The following is a 22,863-nucleotide window of genomic DNA, read 5'->3' as shown; positions in this document are numbered from 1 at the left end:
TGCAAGAGATTCTGGGTCACCATAATGACAAAGGCACTCCTTATTACACGCCAGTGTGTCACTCGCAGCATTTTGAAGCTGTTATTGTAAATTTCAATTATTACAGTACTTTTTTCTTTCTTTTTTTTGCAACACTGCTTTGTGTGCGGTCATCTCGGTAATACTCAGACGCGCTCTGTGTGACGATTGTTGCCCGGCGCACGTCTCTTACCATAACAGTGCCTCCCTTGCCTCGAGCGACTCAAGTGACTCATTGATGACATCACCACGGTGAGCTCACAGTCTCGCTGGATGGAGACGGGATTAAATCTTCTGCTGCTGCTGCTGATGCTGTCACATGGGTCACCAGAGAGTTTAGGATTGACCACGAGGGGCTCAACAGATTAAGACGCGGGTCATGCTGTTGCTGCCAGTCAGTTGAACTCTGCTCGTGACCCAGATTGGGTGCGTCAATCAGTCAGTCAGTCGACAAAACCACATGTTCATATGATTTATCCATCTTGTGCAAATTCATTGAAAATGGGTTCATAGTTTATCAAGCATATAGAAACAACGTTCCTCACTAGTACTGGCAGTAGTGATACGTAAAGGTTAATGAAATCTAATGATCATTGTAATGGGAATTCTTGGATTACACTGAAGCAGGTCGAAGAATTTCCCTCGTATGTTTGATAGAGCATATATCAAAATGAAAATCAATTTCCATTTGAAGATTAAAATAGAAAAAGAATCGTTTGTAATCAATCAAATGTATTTTGTGTTGTATCTTAATTTAAATGCTAAAGTGACTTTCAATTTTTATTTATAAATGGGCCTATATAGTAGTAGTATAGTAGTACATTACATATTAAAATAGATTGTAAATGAATTTTTTAAAATAGGTTATGGCAACATAAATAACCCTAATTATGAATATTGTTTTATTCTAAATCAATTAATTAAAAATGATGGTTCCTTTTAATTTATTTGCTAAAATATATATTGTTTATTATTTTAAGTAATTAAAAATTCAAAAAGGTTTTTGATTAATACATTTATAAGGAGCCCATATGTGATGAACACTAACTCATTACAAATATTTTTTATATAACTTTTTATTTATTTTTTAAGTTTATTTAAATTGAGTAAATAATGCATGTTATATTTCACTTTTCACTTTTTTTTTTTTTCTTTTTTTTTTTACATTTTTGGCAGCCATCATGACGGGATCCTGTTTATGCACATTCCACAACTTAATAGAGGTCATACTTAGTCATCTTCCACAGAGAAAAAAATAATAATACAGACTCAAGGCTGGAAATGCCCCCCTTGGGCTTCCCCCCCCTCAAAGTCACTGCACTTTTTTTTTTTATGTGTGTGTCAGTGTTGGGGAAGGGGTCATCTGTTACCTTAGCAACCCTATCAACATTTGACTGGGAGTATCCTTCTTTATTAGGGGGAAGCCCTGCGAAGTGGAAGAAGTGAGGCGGGATTGTCAGCAACAATAATGTGACGTATTCAGTATCTGATGCACATTTATCCTTTACAAACTGTTATTCTTATTCAAATATATTTTAAAAAATGGGAGCGGTTGCACACTTCTGCATGGTCGCACTGCAAAATCTCAGGTGGTAATGGTTCATGCGTGGACGCCATCACATATCTCACCATCTAAATTTAAGCTTCTCACCGGACATACGTCATGAAATATTCAGTCAATGTGACCTAGAAGAACAAATGGAACAAAACAAAGCACGTCAGATCACTGAAGCTTGAGTGCTTTGCTGCAACATGGCGTAAATAACAAACTTGCCACATTCAGTTACTTTTTGGAATCCGACCAATCAGTCAAATCATATTTGGGTTACTGGGAAAAAATGACAAGTGACCAGAGCTGGACTGGCCATCTGGCATACAGGGCAGATTCCCGGTGGGCCGGCATCTTTTGGGGCCAATGCAGTGCTTTTTATTTTCCTACATTTTACTGGCTCATAACTTAGAGGGACTAGTACAGTCATCCATTTTGAATATAGACAGCACTAACATCAGTCAAAATATCAGTGGCAGAATAACGTGTTCGACAGGTATGATCAGGAGTCGGGCCAGGCCACCAAGTGACATCACTATACAATTGAAAATATATATTAAAATCATGTACAGTGTGATAGGAATTAGTTTGCCGTGCATTTTTTTTCTATTATACTTTGGAAATCCGAAAGAAAATAATACTTTGTATAAAATTGCACAGTTGTCATCAGAGAGAGAGAGGGAGAAAGTGTGTGTGTGTGTGTGAGAGAGAGAGAGAGAGAGAGAGAGAGAGAGAGAGAGAGAGAGAGAGAGAGAGAGAGAGAGAGAGAGAGAGAGAGAGATCACTTTGTATAAAATTGCACAGTTCTCACCAGAGAGAGAGAGAGAGAAAGTGTGTGTGTGTGTGAGAGAGAGAGAGAGAGAGAGAGAGAGAGAGAGAGAGGGAGAGAGAGAGAAAGTGTGAAAGTGTGTGTGTGTGTGTGTGAGAGAGAGAGAGAGAGAGAGAGAGAGAGAAAGTGTGAAAGTGTGTGTGTGTGTGTGTGTGTGAGAGAGAGAGAGAGAGAGAGAGAAATATTACTTTGTATAAAATTGCACAGTTCTCACCAGAGAGAGAGCGAGAGAGAGAGAGAGAGAGAGAGAGAGAGAGAGAGAGAGAGAGAGAGAGAGAGAGAGAGAGAGAGAGAGAGAAATATTACTTTGTATAAAATTGCACAGTTCTCATCAGAGAGAGAGAGAGAGAGAGAGAGAGAGAGAGAGAGAGAGAGAGAGAGAGAGTATATGAGCGACGGTGAGAGTGTGTGACAGTCAATGTAGAAGGAAATTGAGTGTGAATGCTTATGCATGAGAGTATGTGTGTGATGCTACTGTGTGTGAGAGCAAGTGTGCGAGTCTGTAAAAGAGACTGTGTGAGAGTTAGTGTGAGATTGAGAGTATGTGTGTGAGCGTGTAATGGATAGTGAGAATAAGAGTGTATGAGAAATTAAATGTGAGAGTTTGTGAGAGTGGGCTTGTGTGAGAGTGGAGCTTAGCTTTCTGGCAGTAATTTTTTTTTCCAGTTGTGTTTTCTTTGGCTGCAAAGTTGATCTCTTTTGCAACATCTGTCACTTCCCCTCTCACTGTCTCGCTCTCACACATACGCACTATTTTGATCACATTCCAACTCACTGACTTCAGGTCAGAAAGGGACCGTCCGTCTATGAGTGTGCGTATTGTGTCTGGGCCAGCCGCCTGGCAGATAAGCAGAGTGGGAGCGGTTGCATGTTACGCTTGGGTGTCGCCGGCGTGCGAGTGAAAAGAGAGAAGGAAAAGGGCACACATGAAAGAGTGCGTAAAATCCCCCCCCACCCCAACGGGAGCGATGAGCCTGTCGGGCCTCCTCATTGTTGAGAAGCCGATGAGTGAGCGGAGTCCTGCCGTCGCGTCTCCTTCTCGCTCGGGCCAGCCAGAGGAAACTGCCGCCTGACGATAATCAGACACGAGACAACGGCGTAAACGCACACTTGCACGGCACACTTCAGCTCAGGGGTCCCACATCGCCAATAGTCTCCCGACCTTTTGCTGTTATTTATCAAATATGCAACAATCCGGACATACCAGCCACATTTCGGAGCTTTTTCCTCCCTTTTTGGAAACGGGGAAATTGGGTCCCCTGCCTGCTGTCTGTCTGCCTGTTGATAAGCTACCTTCGGGTTTATTTGGGACTACTAGAAGATTTGGTATTTGAGTTTTCCATCATTTATTCCTACAATTAGTACATCTTAAATAGGCCCTATTTATTGTTGTTTTTATTTGAAGCAGAATAAATAATTGTTAGATGCATAAATTTGATACTCATGTAAGTGATTTGGAGACATGAAATGATTATTTGTATTATTACAATTGTTAGAATTAAAATGAATGCATGTTATTACTTGTATTTTGAATAAATAAACCCATGAAATGATATACTAGTGGTAGTTTATATAATAAATAATTTAGAATGCATGTTTGTTGATGGTAGTATTACATAAATCTTATTCGTATGATATCCATCCCTCCATCCATTTTCTGAACCGCTTGTTCCTCACAAGGGTCGCGGGGGGTGCTGGAGCCTATCTCAGCTGGCTGTGGGCAGCAGGCGGGATACACAACCATCCACATGCACAAACACACCTCCGGACAATTCCGAGTGCCCAATTAACCGGCCACGCATGTCTTTGGAATGTGGGAGGAGACCGGAGCACCCTGCGAAGAACCACGCAGGTACGCGGAGAACATGCAAACTCCACCCAGGAAGGTCGGAGCCTGGACTCGAACCCGAGTCCTCAGTACTGGAAGGCGGACGTGCTAACCCAGTCAACCACCCCTTATTTGTATGATATATAATTGAAAAATAAATAACATATTATACTTCTTAGATATTTTCCAGTTTATTAATTCATTCATTTTTAAATCTGTTTTTAATATTTATGCATACATTCATTCCCGAACTATAACGCTCACATAAATATACACTAATTAAAGATAGCAGAGTATTTTTTTTTCTTGCTGCCAACTACACAGCCTGACACCTACAATGTGATTGACGGGCCGATGGCGACCCCGTGTGTCGAATAATTGAACTGCAGTTGCACATTATGAACACTTTTGTTATGCTCGCAGGGTACGTCAAGTTTCCATCGTGACTGTCACATACCGGAAATGCCGTCATACGTTGACAACGCTGAGCGCGTCGAATGGCTTTGTCTGGTTGTATTAAGCGATGACGTTGTGTAAACATCACTCAAGAAGGTTGATGGCGAATAATATTTTCTTTTAATGCTAATCAGTTAGCGAAAAAGAGCTAGTTTTAAATTAAATCAGCTTTATTTTGTAGCTTTTGTTTCCGGAAGTAGCTGTCTATCTGTGTTTTCCTTATCTTAACTGGAGTGCTGTCAACATTTGTAATCTTCGCAACTTGGACACAACCGCCCCGCCTGTTGAGGTCAGTTAAGATACACGCTTACCTCCTAATTCCCAGTTAAATGCACAAAATGATCTTTTTTTGTTTTCTTCTCTCCTCTTCCTGGTTTGTCTTTTTTTTTTAGTTGTTGTCTCATTTAGCTGGCTGGTATCGGAGCTAGTTTTATCTAAAGTAGTCGAGTCCTTTTTCAGCATATGTCTTCATGTTTAAATATTTTTATTTTAACGCTAATTTTAAGAGAGACGCGTCATTTTAATCATGTGCATTGAACAATTAATACAAGCGAATGATGTCACTGCATCAACATTCTACTTTATTGATGGTCATATTTCAAGACAAAAAACTACCAAAAGTCCCTCCTCTCCAAAGTGTCAAAATTCAGTAAATAAAAAGGCCTTTTTGAAATAACTATCTTTTTGATAAATAACAGACAATTATGTAATATGGCCATTAACTTCCATCCATCCATCCATTCTCTTGACCACTTATTCCTCACAAGGGTCGCGGGGGGTGCTGGCGCCTATCTCGGCTGGCTCTGGGCAGTAGGCAGAGGACACCCTAGACTGGTTGCCAGCCAATCGCAGGGCACACAGAGACGTCCACACCTACGGACAATTCAGTGCCCAATTAACCTGTCACGCATTTCTTTGGAATGTGGGAGGAGACCGGAGTACCCGGAGAAGACCCACGCAGGCACGGGGAGAACATGCAAACTCCGCCCAGGTAGGCCTGAGCCTGGACTCGAACCCGAGTACTCAGAACTGGGAGGCGGACGTGCTAACCACTCACACACCGTGCCGCCCTCATTATGAAATATTTAATTAAAATAAAATATTTGTTACATATTAAAGAACCACCATAATAATACTAACACCTCATTTTAAAATTTAATGGCGATATTATTTATCAACAGGATAGTTTTTTCAAATTGACCTTTTTATTTATTGAATTTTGACACTTTTGGGCTTCCATACTCCCCCACTATGCAAGAGTACAAAAAAAAAAAAAAAAAAAAAAAAAAGTACTACGATATTAAAAGTCATAATCTCACGAGAATTAAGTCGTATTTTTGAATATATATATATATATATATATATATATATATATATATATATATATATATATAATATTTTAAAGTAGTATGTTACATTAGTTATGATGTTGCCATAATAAAGTTGTATTCTTGTAAGAAAAAAAAAGTATATTTTTAAGTGCTTTGTAAATAAATAAATAAATAAATAAATAAATAAATAAATACCATAAAATAAGAATTAGAGATTTGTGAATTCTATTTTGTTCTTTTAAGGAACAGGTTTATATTTTTAATATAAAATTGTATATTTTTCAAGTCAAAATGTATGAAAATAAAGTTTGGTATATATATATATATATATATATATATATATATATATATATATCAAAGTTGTAATATTTGTACATAAAGTTGTGTATTTTCAGAAAAAAAGTTATAGGTTTGTTTAAAAATGTCGTACTGAGTTGTAATAATATGAAAATAAAGTTGTTTATTTTACAGTAAAAAAAAGTGCTGTTTAGAACCAAAACGAAGTCGCTACGGATCTGACTGTAAAGCTGTTAAGAGAGGAAAAACGATGCAGTAAAAGGCGACTTCTCGTCTGAATTTAGAGGATACAGGTTATGAAACGTTTGTCAAACTTGCAAAGCTTCTCGAAAGCAAGGCTTAATCTGGACGGTATTTCACAGGGAGTACGTGATGAGTTTCATTTAAAGGAGATGACCTTGATTTTATTACAGAGATGTTGGACGTATGTTTATACAGAAAGAAGTGCTGAGCCAAACTCTACTCAAGATGCCATTTCATGAAAGAGGATTTGAGGGAATTATAGCCTGCTGCCCCCCCCCCCCCACTTCCCCTATGCCCTTAGAGCTCTCGAAATGCACTCAACTGTTCGTGTTTACGGTCTTGGACATGTCATTGCTGCATGGCAATTTTAGGCCTAACATTTTTTGTTGTGGCTCGACTTGTGTTAGGTTGGTCTTTCACACTTTTCACGACTTCCTGTCCCTATTTTTTGGGTGCACGTATGCCACCGCAACTTCCTTTTGTCACATCTGATGCTACTCATTTCTGACACAAGTCACTTCCTTCCACTCTTAGCTGTCTAGATACGTCCAATTTAATTTTATTTTATTTTATTTTATTTTATTTTATTTTATTTTATTTTATTTTATTTTATTTTATTTTATTTTATTTTATTTTATTTTATGTATGTATGTATGTATTTATTTATTTATTTTAATTGTTTTTTTAAATTAAGCTTTTTTTTTGCAGTTTGGGCCGAAAAAAAAAAAAAAAAAAGATTAGCTGGATTATTTTGGCCTGAGATTAGCGAAGCGTCTGTCAGAGATTTGACCATTCTTCTCTGTGTGTATGTTAAACTTCATATTTCGTAGGCATTTACTTGGACACAATATTAGATACACCTGTATGCTAACTTTATAGCATGTAGCCTACAAGTACGTTCGAACATATTTGCGAGTATGTTCAAACATACAGGTATCCGGTTAATGTGAAGGGTAATGACATTTTTTTAGGTTTTAGGTGAATTAATGAGTATAAATTTACACGTATTTACACGCGTGCGCACATGCACGCACGCATGCACGCACACGCACGCACATACGCGCACGCACGCACATACACATTTGCTCCTGTCTGTTTTACTGGATTTTGACTGACTTTGCGAGGTCCACAGAATGTTCTGTTCTATTGCTATAAAAACACATCCGCTTCAATTTTTCATCATTATTCACAAGCCTGTTGAAAACACTGGCAAAAAGAGCTTGTTGCAAATGGCCCTGGCTGATCTCTTATACTCTTCTGCCACCTGCTCGCCGTTTTTTGCAATAACTACCATTGCTTTAAATGACCTTCATGTCAGAAGCTCTATCTTTATGCTTTAGCATTAAAAAAAAACCAAAACAAACAAAAAAACGTATAAATATGTTTTTGGAGTGAAGAACAAAGTATTGAAAAACGTATTTATACGTCTTTGGGTTTGAATGAGTTAACAAACCTCCACTTTGTCGTTTCCTTCAGTCATGTCTCGCAGGAGCAGTCGACTGGCGGCCGCACATTACTACAACTCGGACAACGAATCCGACTCAAGTAGCGTGACAAACATTTCGTATCAGGAGAACCTCGTCAAGTGAGTAACGGTGGCGCAAAATCTTGCGTAACATTTGGTCTTTTTTTTTTTTTTCTGATGCATGTTTTGTTTTTCCTCAGGGTTTTTAAGAAAAAAGCGAGGAAGCGCAAGGCCGTCGTCACTCGTGCCGCCGCTGACCCGAGCAGCGTACCGTCGCCGCCCACCAAACGTCCGGGTATGAAGTCAACATGTCGTCAGTCAGCTGTCTGCTTCGAGAGAATTTAGCTACTACAGAAACATCAAAAGTTGTTCAAATAAACAGAAATCTTCGTGGTGCAAAAATCTGAACAGATGTCGTTCATGACATCACAGTAAAATTCTTAATAATTAGGGATGTTTGATACCATTTTTCTCCAAAGGACTGTAATGACATACACATTGGGGGGGGGGTATTTTTTTTTATGCTAGAACATACAGAAGGTTTTGATGCAGCCTCGCCACTGCAAAGAAAGGTTGCAGAAATGGTAGTTATTTCACAAACGGCCAGCAGGTGGCAGCAGAGCAAAGGAGATCAACCAGGGCCATGTTGACAAAAAAAGCTCAATTACAATTTTAAATAGATTTGTGAAAATTTATTAAACTTAGCTCTCTTCTAATGCTGATTGCTGCAAACCGGAAACAAATAGAAATGTACTTTTCTTTTCTTGATGAAAGAAGAGACTTTAATCTTTCTTTTGATAGGTTCCATGTTTTGTTTTGTTTTTTAGCAATAGAACACAATATTATGCGGGCCTTGCGATATAAGTCAAAATCGAGGAAAACACCTGGGAGCGAACGGGATTGCTTCTGTGAAAATGGCTGGGAGTGAATGAGTTAAATGTGGCCCTTAACTCTTTTACTGCCACACGTTATGAAAAAAAAATAAATAAAAAATCCAACCCAGTGCCATTTCGCTGATTACGAGCATTCCTCAGATTCCATCAAATTCCGTCACATTTCATTATAATTCCATACACCAGCAGCCCATTGAAAAGAGACACAATGCTGCCATCTGCTGGCCATAGTTAGGTGGTGTTTTTGATTCCACAACCCATTGACCGGGCATTTCGACGTTGCTCCGTCCATTGACGAAAAAAACAAAAACAAAAACGTAGATGACGTCATTTCACGTTTATGGCAGCATACATCGTGATTTTACTAATCGTTATTAAACGTTTTTGGCAGTTAAAGAGTTAACCACAAAAGTCCTAATTGTAAAAGATTAACTCCACAAGTGTTGATTGTGGAGAAAAGCCACACAACTGTGAGGCAAATATGCTAACCACTCATCCACTGTTATTCATTTCCATGATGTTCTATTGGTCAAACAGGTCGTTTTCAACCCTAAAGTTTCCAGTAAAAAGAAGAAAGGTCAATGCTGAATCCCATATTGACGCTAAAAATGTCTCCTTCAAAGGCCCCGCACCGTTCCGAAGCACCCAGGCGGACCTGAGCATGGGGGACATGTCTGACGCCAACCCCAGGAGCACCACCCGCTCGCCAATGCCTCCCCCCGAGAGCATCCGCACCTCCGGCCAGGCTGTCGTCTACCCCCGACCGTTAAACAATGAGCGGGATAATAACTGCGTAGACAGTTCGGGCTACTCGTCCTCTGAGGGCGTCAGCCTCAAACGTCCGACACCTTCCACCTCCACCGCAAATGCCAGCGCCAGCATAGCCCAAAGTATCAGCGTGGCCCCAGTGGCTCCCGCTGTCAGATACAGACACCGAATCAACAGCGCCCTCTCTGGTGTGAAGGGTGAGTGCATGCGCTTGTTTGCTGTGTGTGCTCTGCTTTTCCACTCATCTGTAGAGTAACACACTTCTTGTATTTTTTTTTTTCCAGACTTGCTGTCAACATTGACTGCAAAGATAAACCATGTGACCACTTTTGGTATGAAGTGTGTGCTTGTGTGTCGCTAAGTTGAGATGGGAAGTTACTTGAGTATTTTTTTTCATTGCTTTCTGCTTTCCAGAGTATTATTATTATTATTATTATTATTATTATTATTATTATTATTATTATTATTATTATTATTATTATTATTATTATTATTATTATTATTATTATTATTACCTTTATCCGTAATATTTTAATGCATATCTGTCATTTTTACTTGATACATTTTCAAAACATGGTCGTACGGCTGTGCAGTTAATCGGAATTCAATTGCAATTTCAATGATGACACTCCACAATTACAAAATGAGCATAAACATGGGGAAAAAAAGATTCATACCAATTTTTTAGTTGTTTAAATGTATACATTTGCACCTTTTTAAATTTTAAAATACATTTTGTTTCATCCAAAAGGAACTTGCATAATTATAGTGTTTCAAAGAATTTTCTTTTTCTTTTAAACATTTTTTTGTTTTGTACCAAAAACTAATGATCATCCTACTGCACAGTGCACATTCTGCACTCCAACTTCAAGTTTTTGCCAAAATAAATAAATAAATAAATGCATAAATAAATTAATTAATTAAAAAAATAATAAATATATATTATTATAAATTCTGTTTGGTCCAAAAGGAATTTACATAATTATAGTGTTTCGATTTTTTAAATTGGTCTTAATATTTTTGAATGTGTAAACATTTACTTGTTTACTAAAATACAAATGATCGTCCTACTACACAGTGAACAAGCTGCACTCCAACATCAAGTTTTTTTCCAACATAAATAAATAAATAAATAAATACAGACATAAATAAATAAATAATCTGGCACGTAAAAATGATCATAAAATGCCTCCCCGCCATTGCCGATCAGCCCGGGTTACGTTACGTGTCCTAAACCAACATAGAAAAATGTCCCCCTCCCTCTCGCTCTCTCTCTGCGTGATCATCCTGAGCGGGACGGATGCCACCATACACTGCCGTCATGACCCCGGGATCGAGGGTGAGGCAGGTTTATACATGCTTTCCATAAACGTTATTTGCGTCACGTAAACTCCATGTGGCTATTTGCGCTGGCGTTAGTGAATTAGACGCTGTATATCACTGAGTCTCATTTGCATCGGGGTGGGCATATTTTGCGTCAAATGTATGCGAATTACCTCATTTACATACACGCAAATAACACCGGCGCACCCTGGTACATTTCAGAGCCTGTACTTTTTCGCTTTTACTGTAAAAATGACATCACAGTTGCTCAAGGTCTCAGGTAACAACCAATCCAATCACAGCTCAGCTTCAGGAAACAGGCGAGCTGTGATTGGTCGTTGCCTGAGCCCTGAGCAACTGTGATGTCATCTTCAGTCGACAGCAAGTGGCAAAATGGCCGCCTCCTGACATGGATATAAACGTCTGGATTTTGCTGTATTACTCATATTCCATAAATGTAATATTCATCAGAATGCCACGTTTAGACTAGTGAGGTCACATATAACAGTTGAGCCAAATTCACAATTAAAAGTGCATGTCGAAACTCCCTAAACTCTTCTTGTCCTGCAGCTTATAGATCGATCATCGGTGCCCTAACAAAGAAAGTTTTCATTGCCCTCATCCTGCTCTTTGTTGTGGCTGCCTGTAAGTGTCACAGATTAATCATTACATATTCTTCCATTTACTCAACCGTCATTGTTTGGGCTTCCTGCTCTTCTCAAGGTGTTTGGCTCCTCCCTCTCTTGAGGCTCTCTTTGTCCACTCCTCTCTTGGGCTTCATAAAGGCCCTGTCAGAGACCAACAAAGTCATGGAGCCGCTTCTGCCAAACATTATACTTCCCTCACCTAACACATCAGCAAAGGTACAGTTTTCTCTATCTTGGTACTGAGGGGATGTTTCTAAATAAACTCATGTAGCTTTTGTGGCAAAAATGTTGAAAACTTAAAGGCACGGTCTTCTGTTTTCACGCTGGAAAATGCACTATATAAATACAAGATTTATACACATGAATTCCTTCTCAATTTACATCTCTGGGCTTCTGTTAATGTGTGGTGGTGATTTTTTTTTTCCTAAACCTCACGCACAGATTTTTTTTTTTCTCACTAGTAAATTGAGTAAATTTTAGTAAGTAAGTTTAGTAAATTCACTTAAAAATTCGAAACAATTGGATGGAAATCTGAATACATATCTTTCGGTCAGTCCGTACGTGCACGAAAAACATGGATCAATTGCACACAATTGATCTTAGAGGGACACCCACTAAAGAAACCTGCTTAGGATAAGTGACCAGTAATGATCAGTTCCACTCTTGTTCCACTCTCCAGGACTCTGTCACACTTCCTGCTGATCAAGAAGCAAAGCTGCAAACTCATCTGGTAAGAAGCAGTGTGTAAAACAACTGTAAAAAAAAAAAAAAAAAAAAAAAAAATGTGGTTGCACAAGTGTCTGAGTTCTGAATATTCTTCAACTCACGTTAAATAGGAGCCTGTACACAAACAACCCAAACGAATTTCAAATGCCATTTGGAACTGGTGCCGAGCACAAATCGATCAGACTTTTCTGCCAGAATGCAAAGGAATGTCCACAAAAAGCCTACTAGAACATCTGAATTTTGAATGGAGCTCACCAGAGGCAATTTAAAGTATAACAATGAATTTAAATTAGAGCTGTCAAATGATGACATGTTTTAATCAGGTTAATCGTGATTTTTTTTCCCCCCCTTATAGTATTCAGTTGAGTACTTTCTTTATTCTTCCCTGTTTCAGATGAGAGAGGAATTTGAGTTGCAGATGCAGAGTATGATGAACAACTTGAAGAGGATGGAGCAGGTCAGGGAGAAGTTGCTCACTGACAACATGCAGGTAAGGAGCTGGCTAAACCACTTCGGGTCCATTCCGGGACCATTGTCATTTGTCGACCTCCCGTTTGTTTGGATTTCGGATCAATGTTCCCATTCAGGAAATAATGGAAATGTCAGTCTGTGCACATAAAAATTTTATTAGTTGTTGGAATAACTTGTTATTCATAAAAAGTTTTTTTTTTTTTTGTTTGTTTTGTTTTGTTTTTTTTGCAGCCAGTCATTTTTTTTAGCAGTGCGAATAGCAACCTCAATCCTTAGCATATCTCATCTTGTTTTTTTGTTGTTGTTTTTTTTAATCCATGCAAAGTGATAATAGACATCTTTAAAATTTTGACATATCACAGAAAAAGTGTTGTGAACACCCCTCCCAAATCCGAATGATTAAAAAAAAAAAATTGCCTAGTTAGAGGCGCAGTTTGCCGGTTTCACTCAGAAAAATGCACTTTTTAAATACAGGATTTAAACAAACAAACAACTTCTCAATTTACAGATCTGGGCTTTTCTTCACGTGCGGGGGTGATTTTGTCCTAAACCCCACACACCCCCAGCCTGTATTTTGCCATTTTGTGTTTGTTTTGTAAACAGCGGGACGTTTCTGTGGAAAGACAGTGTTTACATCCCTCCAGCCAATCGCAGAGCGGGGGGGGGGGGGGGGGGGGGGGGGGGGGGGGGGGTTTGCAAACGGGGCCGGGCGAATGTGTCGGCTGCGTGACGTCACTCCCGCGGCAATTTGGAAGCACATAGATTTTTTTTTTTCTTCACTCACTCATTCACACACGCAAGCTTCTGTTAGTGAGTGAGTGAGAATAAAAAATAATAATCCGCTGGAGCTAAATATTAAAAGACAACAAAATAAAAGCAGTTAAAAGGTAACAGAAAAGAGAATAAAAGGCAAAAACAAAACTAAAAGACAATATGAAAGGGGTTAACGTGCCGGCAAAAGTCAATCATAGTCAGTTAGCTCCACTGTAAAGTGACCCCCCCATGCCCCCCACCCCCCCTTGTAGTATTCAGTTGAGTACTTTCTCTATTCTTGCCTTTTTCAGATGAGAGAGGAATTTGAGGTGTCGATGCAGAGTTTGAGGGATAACTTGAAGACAGTGAAATCCAATATTGCGGTGAATCTGGACCGGCAGGTCACCGTCATGAGCAAGAAGATGGATGATCAAAAGCTGCATTTCCAGTCCCTCTTAGGTCATAGTGTCGGCGATAGAATAAAAGCTTTAGAAACCCAGATTGCCGAGGTAATGGAGGTGTTAAGAAACTAATGTGGATTATTTTTTTTTTGTTTCCCGCATACTGTGTTTCAACCCAAACGACCTTCTGATTGCAGTTGTCAAAGGAGTTGCTGTCCATCCAATCGCAACCTCCTGCGCTGCCTTATCCTGACATCTCCGCCCAAAAACAGCTGACGCCGGAGTTCCAGCAGGCCATGGGGAAGTGGCTCACGGACCACATGCAGGTAAGGGGAGTTCTAAAGCAAGTTCCGGGACCACGGTCGACCTCTCGTTTGTTTGGATTTCGGATCAGTGCTGATTGCGAAACTTGCCAGCAAGCTACATTCTCGCAGTATTTGTTCATAAATAGAACGAGAATACATCTTGTATTGCTCCCGCTGATACGTTCGCAGCCGTCGTATTAAGATCGGCGTTTAGAGTGTAGGCGACATGAAGCTGTGACGAAACCAGGAAGTGCCCCTCTCTCCTCTCTCTCACTCTCTGCCTCTCTTACCTTGCAATATCTCGACATAACGTCACACCCAGCCACTCATTTTATTGGCTATGAGAAACTTCCTTGTCACTTGTCAACCTACGGGAACAGCCGTGGTCCAAAACTGGCAAAGATGCCGTTTTGCTGCATTGCGTGTAAGAATTTTGATTATTTTCCGGGACTTTTGAGGTCCCGTACAGGACATCACAATTTAGCCTAAAATACGGGGCGTCCTGGTGATGTTTTTTGGGGGGTTTAGCTAGCAAGCTAACTGCTCACTGTAGTGGTAGAATTGGACCTAGCAATAAATAAGTCGCAAATGTACTGGCTAACCACTGATGTGAAATAAGGTGCTCAATGGGGAGGAACTTATCCCAGACGCACAAGTTCTACCTATCCCTCTTTTGGAATAAGCGTCACAAAAAGCGTAAGTCTGCTGTCTCGTTTGTTTATCACACAGGCGCATGATGCGGTCAACCTAAAAGACAAAGGAGTCTCCTCAGCGTGGGCACAGCCCTTCTCGAACAGAATGTCCAACTTTGCTCTGGAAAGTCAAGGTAAGACACTTTCCACAATGTTTGCATCTAGCTAGAGCACATCTCGATTTATCTATCCATCCCATGCCACCTGTTGCATTGTATGGGTCACAATTTGATAGTTTGCGTGTTGTTCAGGTGCCCACGTGATCAGCACCCGCTGTTCCGAAACGTATCACACCCGCCCAGCATCTGTGAGCTTGTTTGGATTCCCCTTGTGGTACCCGCCGGAGAGCCCCCGCACTGTCATTCAGGTAATCATCTTCCCCTTCCTTCCGCTGTTGTTTTTATCCGTCCATGCCCACTTCTGCCTTCTTCACTCCCTGACACTTCAGGGCGAGCCAATGCTGCCAGGCAAATGTTGGGCCTTCAACGGTGCCCACGGGAATCTCGTCATCTTCCTGTCGCACCCAATCAGGATAACCCATGTGACGCTGGAGCACGTGCCGCGTGAAATCACCCCCACCGGCCGAATTGACTCTGCGCCCAAGGACTTTGAGGTTTATGTAAGTCCCCCCAAAACGTTGCCACCGGTTTTTCAAGTTACAAACCACCATTTGAGCTGTTTTTGCTCCCTCAGGGACTGAAAGACGAGGTGGAAGAAGGAACGCTGCTGGGAACTTTCACATACGACAAGGATGGCGAACCCACGCAAACATTTGAGCTGCCTGTGAGTTTCCAAGCCACGCCTACTTTACCTTCATGCTCGACCACAAATCATGCATTTTCATGTTTTTTTTTAAACCATCAAGTGACATAAATAAATAAAAAAATAAATAATAATAAATAATAATAATAATAATAATAATAATAATAATAATAATTATTATTATTATTATTATTATTATTATTGTAAATAAATCCTTATTCCGGTTAATAGTGAAATAAATGTACAGTACTTAAAATCACATTTAAAATGAGCCCCAAAGGCTCATGAACTAAATTATCCATGCATCCATCCATCCATTTTCTTGACCGCTTATTCCTCACAAGGGTCGCGGGGGCTGCTGGCGCCTATCTCAGCTGCCTCTGGGCAGTAGGCGGGGGACACCCTGGACTGGTTGCCAACCAATCGCAGTGAACTAAATTACCAAAGACTAAAACAAGGGACATTTTCGCTATGATTATAGTCAGTTTTATTTAGTTTTGTAAACGTAAAATGTAGTTTAGTTAGTTTTCGTTTTTTTAAAAGTATTTTCGTTTTCATTTTATTTATTTTCGTTCACAGAAATGTTTTTTTGAATATTAGTTTGAGTTATTTTGTTAGTTTTAGTTCACTAAAATAACATTGGACTAGTCTAAACAAGACATTCTGATTAATTAATTATTACATTTATGGAATAAGGGTTATGAAGCAAAATCCAGCCATTTTTATCCATCTCAGGGGGCGGCCATTTTGCCACTTGCTGTCGACTGAAGATGACATCACTGTGGCTCGGGCTGAGGCAATGACCAATCACAGCTCACCTGTTTTCTGAAGTTGAACCCCAACACCTAACCTTAACCCTGTTCAGCCCGCCCAAATCCAATCCCTAACCTTATCAGAGACTAGTGTGCACTGAGGAATCAGGATAAGTGCTGAGTGCGATAATAAACTGCCCCCTATATGTTAAAAGTGGAAGTCAACCTTGAGTTCCCTTCATGTCTTCATTTAAATTAAAAATGACAACAACAAAAAATGTTAGGCCACACAAGTTCTCATTGTCTCATTTTAAAAAATTATACTTTGTGTTATACTGGAACGTGGTGACCAAAGACCAAATTCCGAACCCATTCGCTTCTGCGCTCTTTCCTGACGCAGCCCAGCGATGTGATCTACCGCATGGTGGAGCTGCACGTCCTCAGCAACTGGGGTCACATGGAGTACACGTGCCTCTACCGCTTCCGGGTGCACGGCACCTGGGCGTGATGGCGGCTCGGCGCACCGCCCCCTGGAGGAAGTGGTGAGTGCCACCACAAAAGGCGCGTCTTCAAATATTGTTGCTGTCCCTTGAACTGTCAGTATACCTTTACCATAGCAAAGCTGGTACTCAGGCTCATTCTCGTGGCCTGTAAGAGTGTCGAAGGATGTAAATAATATTAGGTCAAAATTATACACACAATTTATTCATGTTTATCTTATTCAAATGACACTTTTCTCTGTGAAATCCATGTGTTTTCTCATGAAATGTAGCACAGGTTAATCCCGCTCGAAATAAAATGTTGCAACTGTTTGAAATGAATGCATATATGTAGAACAAGGCAGTCCTACTTTGGATCATCATGTTCAGTGTTATTTTCATGCAGTTTGAAAAGTCCTGTTTGCTTGACAGTAAAGTTTGTATGGGAAACTACTTGATACAAAAACGTTTTGTTGTATCTCTGTTCAATTACTAAATGTGTTTTTCCATATTAAAGAGTAGACCATAATAAAAAATGAAAGATAATTCAATTCCTGACTCATATATAAATATAACATGTACAATATTATTAAAAAAAAAAAAAAAGTGACTAAACAAAATGTCATACTTGTTGCAGCTAGTCAGATAGCTGCATGCTAACACTGTTAGCTATGAGCTTGGTTTTTGAAGTTCCACTGCACACATTCATTTCAACTTTTAAAAAAAATTATTTATGGGTTTATTGAACATATAAACACATTACAAAATAGGAAACTTGAAGTAAGAAAATATATAATACATAGATTTGAAATACTATGCTGTATTGAAATACAAAACATGCCTGTAGCAGCTAGCTGCTAACACTAATGTTACCTGTGAAATCCACTTTTTCCACTATACACATTATACCATCGAAAAACTATTAATAAATACACACATACCCAACTGGCTAGCTAGCTTGCTGCTAACGCTAACTCACTTTGTGGGTCACACTGCACACCATTGAAACACTAATCTCCATTAAATGCGGAACATGCTTATAGGATGCTAATGTTAGCCACTGACGCTGCTTTTCAGGTCAACTGCGTATATTCATTTTGCAACTGAAACAATATTCTGCATAAAATATGCTAGCCATGAGTTTGCACACTACTCTGTATTCAGTATCTACACAGGAATACTTGAAAAACAACTTTTTTCAAGACAGAGTCATCTACTGGATTAGGTGGGGCACTGCATCACTAACATCAATTTTAATCCTAATTGCTTAACTCTTTGTTTTTTTTTATTCCCAGCAGGCTTTTTTTCTTCTTCTAGATCATGCTGGTAAGACGTTGCATTCAATTTTTCAGCTTGCGTCACTTGTTTGCACCAAACAGCCAGAGGCACCAGGAAGACCCAAGATTAGCTTCGGTTGCCAACGCACTCGGACAGACGACGCAAAGAGAACGTCAGGTGGCTATGAGAACCTGCCTGACGAGTACGACGCCCCTTTTTGCTTACTGGACCAACCAATGGCCAACCGACAAGAATTCATCTTATGTGCAGTGTGTTTTTATGCTGATGATTTGCACAGAAAGTTCTCGTTTCCAATAACTTGAAGCAGCTGCAAACACTGTTAAGGTAAGAACCACAGTTTGTGTGTATTATTATTTTTTTCCAAGCATCTCCTCAGCTTGGTTTCACCACTGTGAATGAAAACTTTTTTTACGGCTTTTCCCGTAATATTACAATTGTGCTTCTTACTATGATTTATTTTCTTCTTAGAAAATGACTTTGTTCTCGGAAAATGTACTTATTTATTAATTTATGTATTTATTCGCATGAAACAAGTACTTAAATGCATAAAATTCTTCTTTTATTTATTTAAAATAAATGTGCTTATTGTTCTATGAAAAAAAAAGCATAAAATTTGTTTTCAACATATGAAGCTTTCTCTTCACAAATTCTTCAGCAAATTCCTTTTTGAAGTAATGACTTCATTCTCACAAAATAGCATCTTTTCTCATGAAATTGTACACTTTTACTGTCAACTTTTTCATAATTTGTGTGACTCACGTCTAGTAAAATAAGAAGTATTACAATGCTTTTTCTTTGTGACCAATTTCATAATATGACAACTTATATCTTAAAATTACATGTTTTTTTTTTCTTACAATATTGCCACAGCTCAAATTTCTTACTGGTTATATGAGCGCTTCTAATATCATCCAAGATATTGCTGATAAAGGCTGAATGGAAGCAACTGGACTCTTTTTGTTTGCTGAACTGTTTGTGTTCTTGTTTTGGAAAATATTCAAATATGAATTAGCCAAATGAATTAGCTGTTAATACTTATTTACATACAGTTACATCTGCTTTTTTTAATATATAAATAATTTGAAGATTTTATTTAAAAAAAAAATTGTCTCATTAATTAATTTCTCTTAAAATTTACTCTTGAACATGTTTTGGTGGCGATGTTAATTTCATAAATTTAACGATGCAGTGTTCAGTAACTCAAAAAAAATGCCTTTGTAGGAAAATGTAATTCTAATAATTCTAGACATTTTTTTTTCATTTTCTGCATCCTATGTGAGAAACTGAATACTATAAACTTCTTCCCCCTTCATCCCGTCAACTTGTCTGACCTCCAAGATGAACTCAAGCGGCGCGGTCGGCCCCCCACTGTGGTACCAGTATCAAATGTGTGCCGTGGCGCCGTACGGCTTTGTCTTCTACTACGGCGTCAAGGTGTTGAACCTGTTGGTGGGCGCCCCCTGCAACGGCCTGGTCATTTGGCAGATTGGCGCCAAGAAGAGCGACGCGTGCACCTCGGACGTGTTCATCCTCAACCTGGCCATCCTGGATGCGTACTTCTGCCTCATGATGCCCACCGAGCTGCTCAACTCCCTGCTGCTGGACGACGTGCGCATCTGGTACCTGCAGAGGTTCTCGTATGGCGTCAAGGACGCGGGGGTGCTCTTCTTGGTGAGGATTAGGTGTGTTTTATAAGATTAGAAAGTGTTCCCGGGCTATAATGCGGTTCACTCATCACATCCTCGCTGTTTTTTTTTCCAGTGCAGTTTTGCATGCATTTTTTTTTTTTACATTAATGTACCTATTTTATGAAATTTATGAAGGTTTGAACATTGAGAGTGTTTAAACGAGAGAAATGTGAGAAAATGTAAATGCCTCGATAAGAAAAGTAAGTATGGTGAGGAGTTTTAGAGCCTTAAACTTTTTTTTAACTCATTAGCTCCCAAAAACGTATAAATACGTCATATTTTAAATGTTTTAACTCATTCACTCCCAAAAACGTATTTATACATTTTTTAATGTCTTTTTTTTTCTTTTTTTTTAAATAATGTAAGAGCATACAGAAGTATTTGGTGCAGCTTCTGACATGAAGAAGTGGCTTATGTAACAATGGTAGTTGCTACAAAAAAATGGCCAGCAGGTGGCGGCAGAGTGAGATCAGCCAGGGCTATGTTGCAACAAGCTCGTTTTGATAGTGTTTTTTTTTACCTGGAATGTGAATATCAAGGAAATCTATCTGTATTCTAATGCTAATATCTACAAAACGGAAACAGACACAAATCTATTTTTTTTTCCTGATCAAAGAAAAGACTAATGTTTCTTTTTGTAGGTTCCATGTTTTGATAACAATAGAACACAATATTCTGTGGGCCTTGTAAAATCAGTCAAAATCCAGTATAACAGCTGGGAGCAAAGGGGGTTGCTTCTGTGAAAATGGCTGGGAGTGAATGAGTTAAGTGTCCCAAAGACGTATTTATACGTTTTTTTTAATTTATTTATTTTTATGCCAGAGCATAGAGAAGGCTTTGATGCAGTCTCTACTGCAGAAAATAGAGAGAGATCAACCAGGCCATGTTAAATAAAACAAGCTGATTTCCCCACAGTTCTAAACAGAATTGTGAAAAATGATGAAACTTAGCTAATTTTATTGCTAATTGCTGCACAGCGGAAACAGATTATATACTTTTTTCCCCTGGTAAAAGAAGAGACTCTAATCTCTCTTTTGGTATGTTTCATATTTTAGTGAATGAGTTAATAAATGTAAAACACAAAGCTAACTAGTAACTACTACGCGGTATTCATTTATTGCGTGTATTTGTTGGACCCTAACCCCAGCGAAAAATGAGGGACCACTACTCTTAAAAACAGTCGTGTCAAAAGGAGGGACGTAACAATAAGCACAATATCGCGATATTGTGATATTACAACTGCCACAATATCGTCGTCCTGTTCACAATATTTCAATGCAACACAAAGTCAGGTTGATTTACATTTGTGCAGTTCTAGCACCCTCTGGTGGATAGAGATTAAAGTCAGAATTCTCACTTTAGTCAGAATTCTGAGAATAAAGTGAGAATTCTCATTTTAAAGTCAGAATTGTGAGATTAAAATCAGAATTCTCACTTTAAAGTCTGTATTCTGAGAATAAAGTGAGACTCCTGCCAACGCTTTTTTCCCCTCTTCACTGGCTCTAATCCTCTTCTGTATATAAAGTTGCTATGCAAAGATCGGATGCTTCCTTTCTTTTAGGTGTGCGTCTGCGTGGACCGCCACACGGCGGTGGTCCATCCCATGCTGTTCGCGAGCATCCGGGACAACAAAATCCGCACGGGCATCTCGGTGGCCGCGTGGGCCGTGATCGCCGCCTACGCCCTGGCCAAGTGCATCCTGGGCTCCATGAGCGTCAACGGCGTGTTCAGCGGCGTGGTGCTCTTCGCCCTGGCCGTCATGGTGCTGTGCAACATCTCCGTCATCTGGGTGCTGCGGCGCTCCGTGGCCGGCAAGGAGGCCATGCACCCGGCCAAGAAGAAGGCCCTCAAAATGGTGCTCATCGTCCTGGCCATCATCGTGGTCAACTACCTGCCGCCCGTGCTCATGCCCTTTGCGCCTTACTACTCCCTGATGGAGTTCCGTTGCCAGATCAGGATCTGCGTGTACTCCATCATGGACCTGAGCTGCAGCGTTGAGCCGCTCCTCTACATCACCAAGATGGAGTGCGCGGGAGGTCGGGGCTGCGGGTGCTGCGTTGCGAGGACGCCGCACCGCGTCGATGTCTGACCCTGATTCTACTTCATTTCTAAAAAACAAACAAAAAAAAACTACTGCATACGTATATGCGGCTGCATTAGTGCATCTTCTTTAGTGATGTAAGTTGTAATATCATCATTCACCACTAGATGGCAACCATGGCTTAGTTGTGCTTACATGTACATTGAGTCTATATGCATACTACATCATGAGCAGGCCAAATTATTATTTTTCATTTGGAATGATATGCAGGACAAGTACCTCAGTCATATTAAAATTTTGAGAGGAAAAAAAAACAATTCTTTCACTTTGTTGGTTTTCTATTGAGCAGTTTTGTGCCCTTGAATGGTAATTTTTATGCAAGAGAGCCCTTTGCACATAAGGGAATTTGTTGTTTGCTTCAAACCCTTTGTTGTTGAGTAACTGAGAATAGTGGATCTTTTATACATGCATTGAGAAATGTTCAAAGAAAATGAAAATATTAAGAGCATGTATTTCGTCCATAATCTAAAATAGCAATTTTGTCATATATGTGATTAGGAAGTGCGTGATCCTAAGTGGCCCCAGAGGAGCATCAGTGAAAAATTGTGGCCCCCTCCAGCATTTAAATTGGTCATCTCTGTTTTAGATTATAACTCTCAAAGTCCTGTTTTTTGTTTCAGCTTCAAGGTTTGTCTGCCGCTGGTTTTTGTTTGTTTGTTTTTTTGCCACAAATCATCCAGAGAAACACATCGCAACCAAACTAGCATTGCAAAACCAATCACAAGTCCAGAACTATCAGCCCACCACCAGCACAAATCCTCATGATCAAAGACACACACACACGACA

The 22,863-nt window shown here is 39.6% G+C and overlaps 2 protein-coding genes across 3 annotated transcripts; both read left to right on the top strand.

Moving 5' to 3' along the window:
• The first annotated feature begins 5,509 nt into the window (after positions 1–5,509).
• LOC144021210 (uncharacterized) lies at positions 5,510–17,569 on the top strand. Its single transcript, XM_077525315.1, has 16 exons — positions 5,510–5,671; positions 8,028–8,136; positions 8,217–8,311; positions 9,533–9,874; positions 9,962–10,009; positions 11,571–11,645; positions 11,724–11,863; positions 12,327–12,377; positions 12,768–12,863; positions 13,909–14,106; positions 14,196–14,324; positions 15,033–15,129; positions 15,247–15,362; positions 15,444–15,614; positions 15,689–15,778; positions 16,910–17,569. Exons 2-16 carry the CDS (start codon positions 8,030–8,032, stop codon positions 17,015–17,017), a joined length of 1,863 nt encoding a protein of 620 aa, XP_077381441.1. The 5' UTR covers positions 5,510–5,671; positions 8,028–8,029; the 3' UTR covers positions 17,018–17,569.
• Positions 17,032–22,303, top strand: LOC144021211 (P2Y purinoceptor 1). Of its 2 annotated transcripts, none has more exons than XM_077525316.1 (4): positions 17,032–17,051; positions 18,341–18,611; positions 19,626–19,958; positions 21,537–22,303. In XM_077525316.1, the coding sequence occupies exons 3-4, from the start codon at positions 19,626–19,628 to the stop codon at positions 22,062–22,064; spliced, it is 861 nt and encodes a 286-aa protein (XP_077381442.1). In that variant the 5' UTR covers positions 17,032–17,051; positions 18,341–18,611; the 3' UTR covers positions 22,065–22,303. The 2 variants fall into 2 exon arrangements, with proteins under 2 accessions (XP_077381442.1, XP_077381443.1); XM_077525317.1 differs by lacking the exon at positions 17,032–17,051 and having other exon boundaries at positions 18,406–18,468; positions 18,565–18,611.
• The last annotated feature ends 560 nt before the right edge of the window (positions 22,304–22,863 follow it).

The sequence above is a fragment of the Festucalex cinctus genome, chromosome 6, assembly GCF_051991245.1.
Source record: "Festucalex cinctus isolate MCC-2025b chromosome 6, RoL_Fcin_1.0, whole genome shotgun sequence".
Lineage (NCBI taxonomy): Eukaryota > Metazoa > Chordata > Actinopteri > Syngnathiformes > Syngnathidae > Festucalex > Festucalex cinctus.
The sequence above is the reverse complement of the archived record's forward strand: the minus strand, read 5'-3'. Positions and strand labels throughout refer to the sequence as shown.

Coding starts and splice junctions, on each gene's coding strand:
- LOC144021210 (XM_077525315.1), top strand. CDS start 8,030: ATGTCTCGCAGGAGCAGTCGACTGGCGGCCGCACATTACTACAACTCG. Junction 8,312..9,532: donor GCCGCCCACCAAACGTCCGG/GTATGAAGTCAA, acceptor TCTCCTTCAAAG/GCCCCGCACCGTTCCGAAGC. Junction 15,779..16,909: donor CGCAAACATTTGAGCTGCCT/GTGAGTTTCCAA, acceptor TTCCTGACGCAG/CCCAGCGATGTGATCTACCG.
- LOC144021211 (XM_077525316.1), top strand. CDS start 19,626: ATGAACTCAAGCGGCGCGGTCGGCCCCCCACTGTGGTACCAGTATCAA. Junction 19,959..21,536: donor ACGCGGGGGTGCTCTTCTTG/GTGAGGATTAGG, acceptor CCTTTCTTTTAG/GTGTGCGTCTGCGTGGACCG.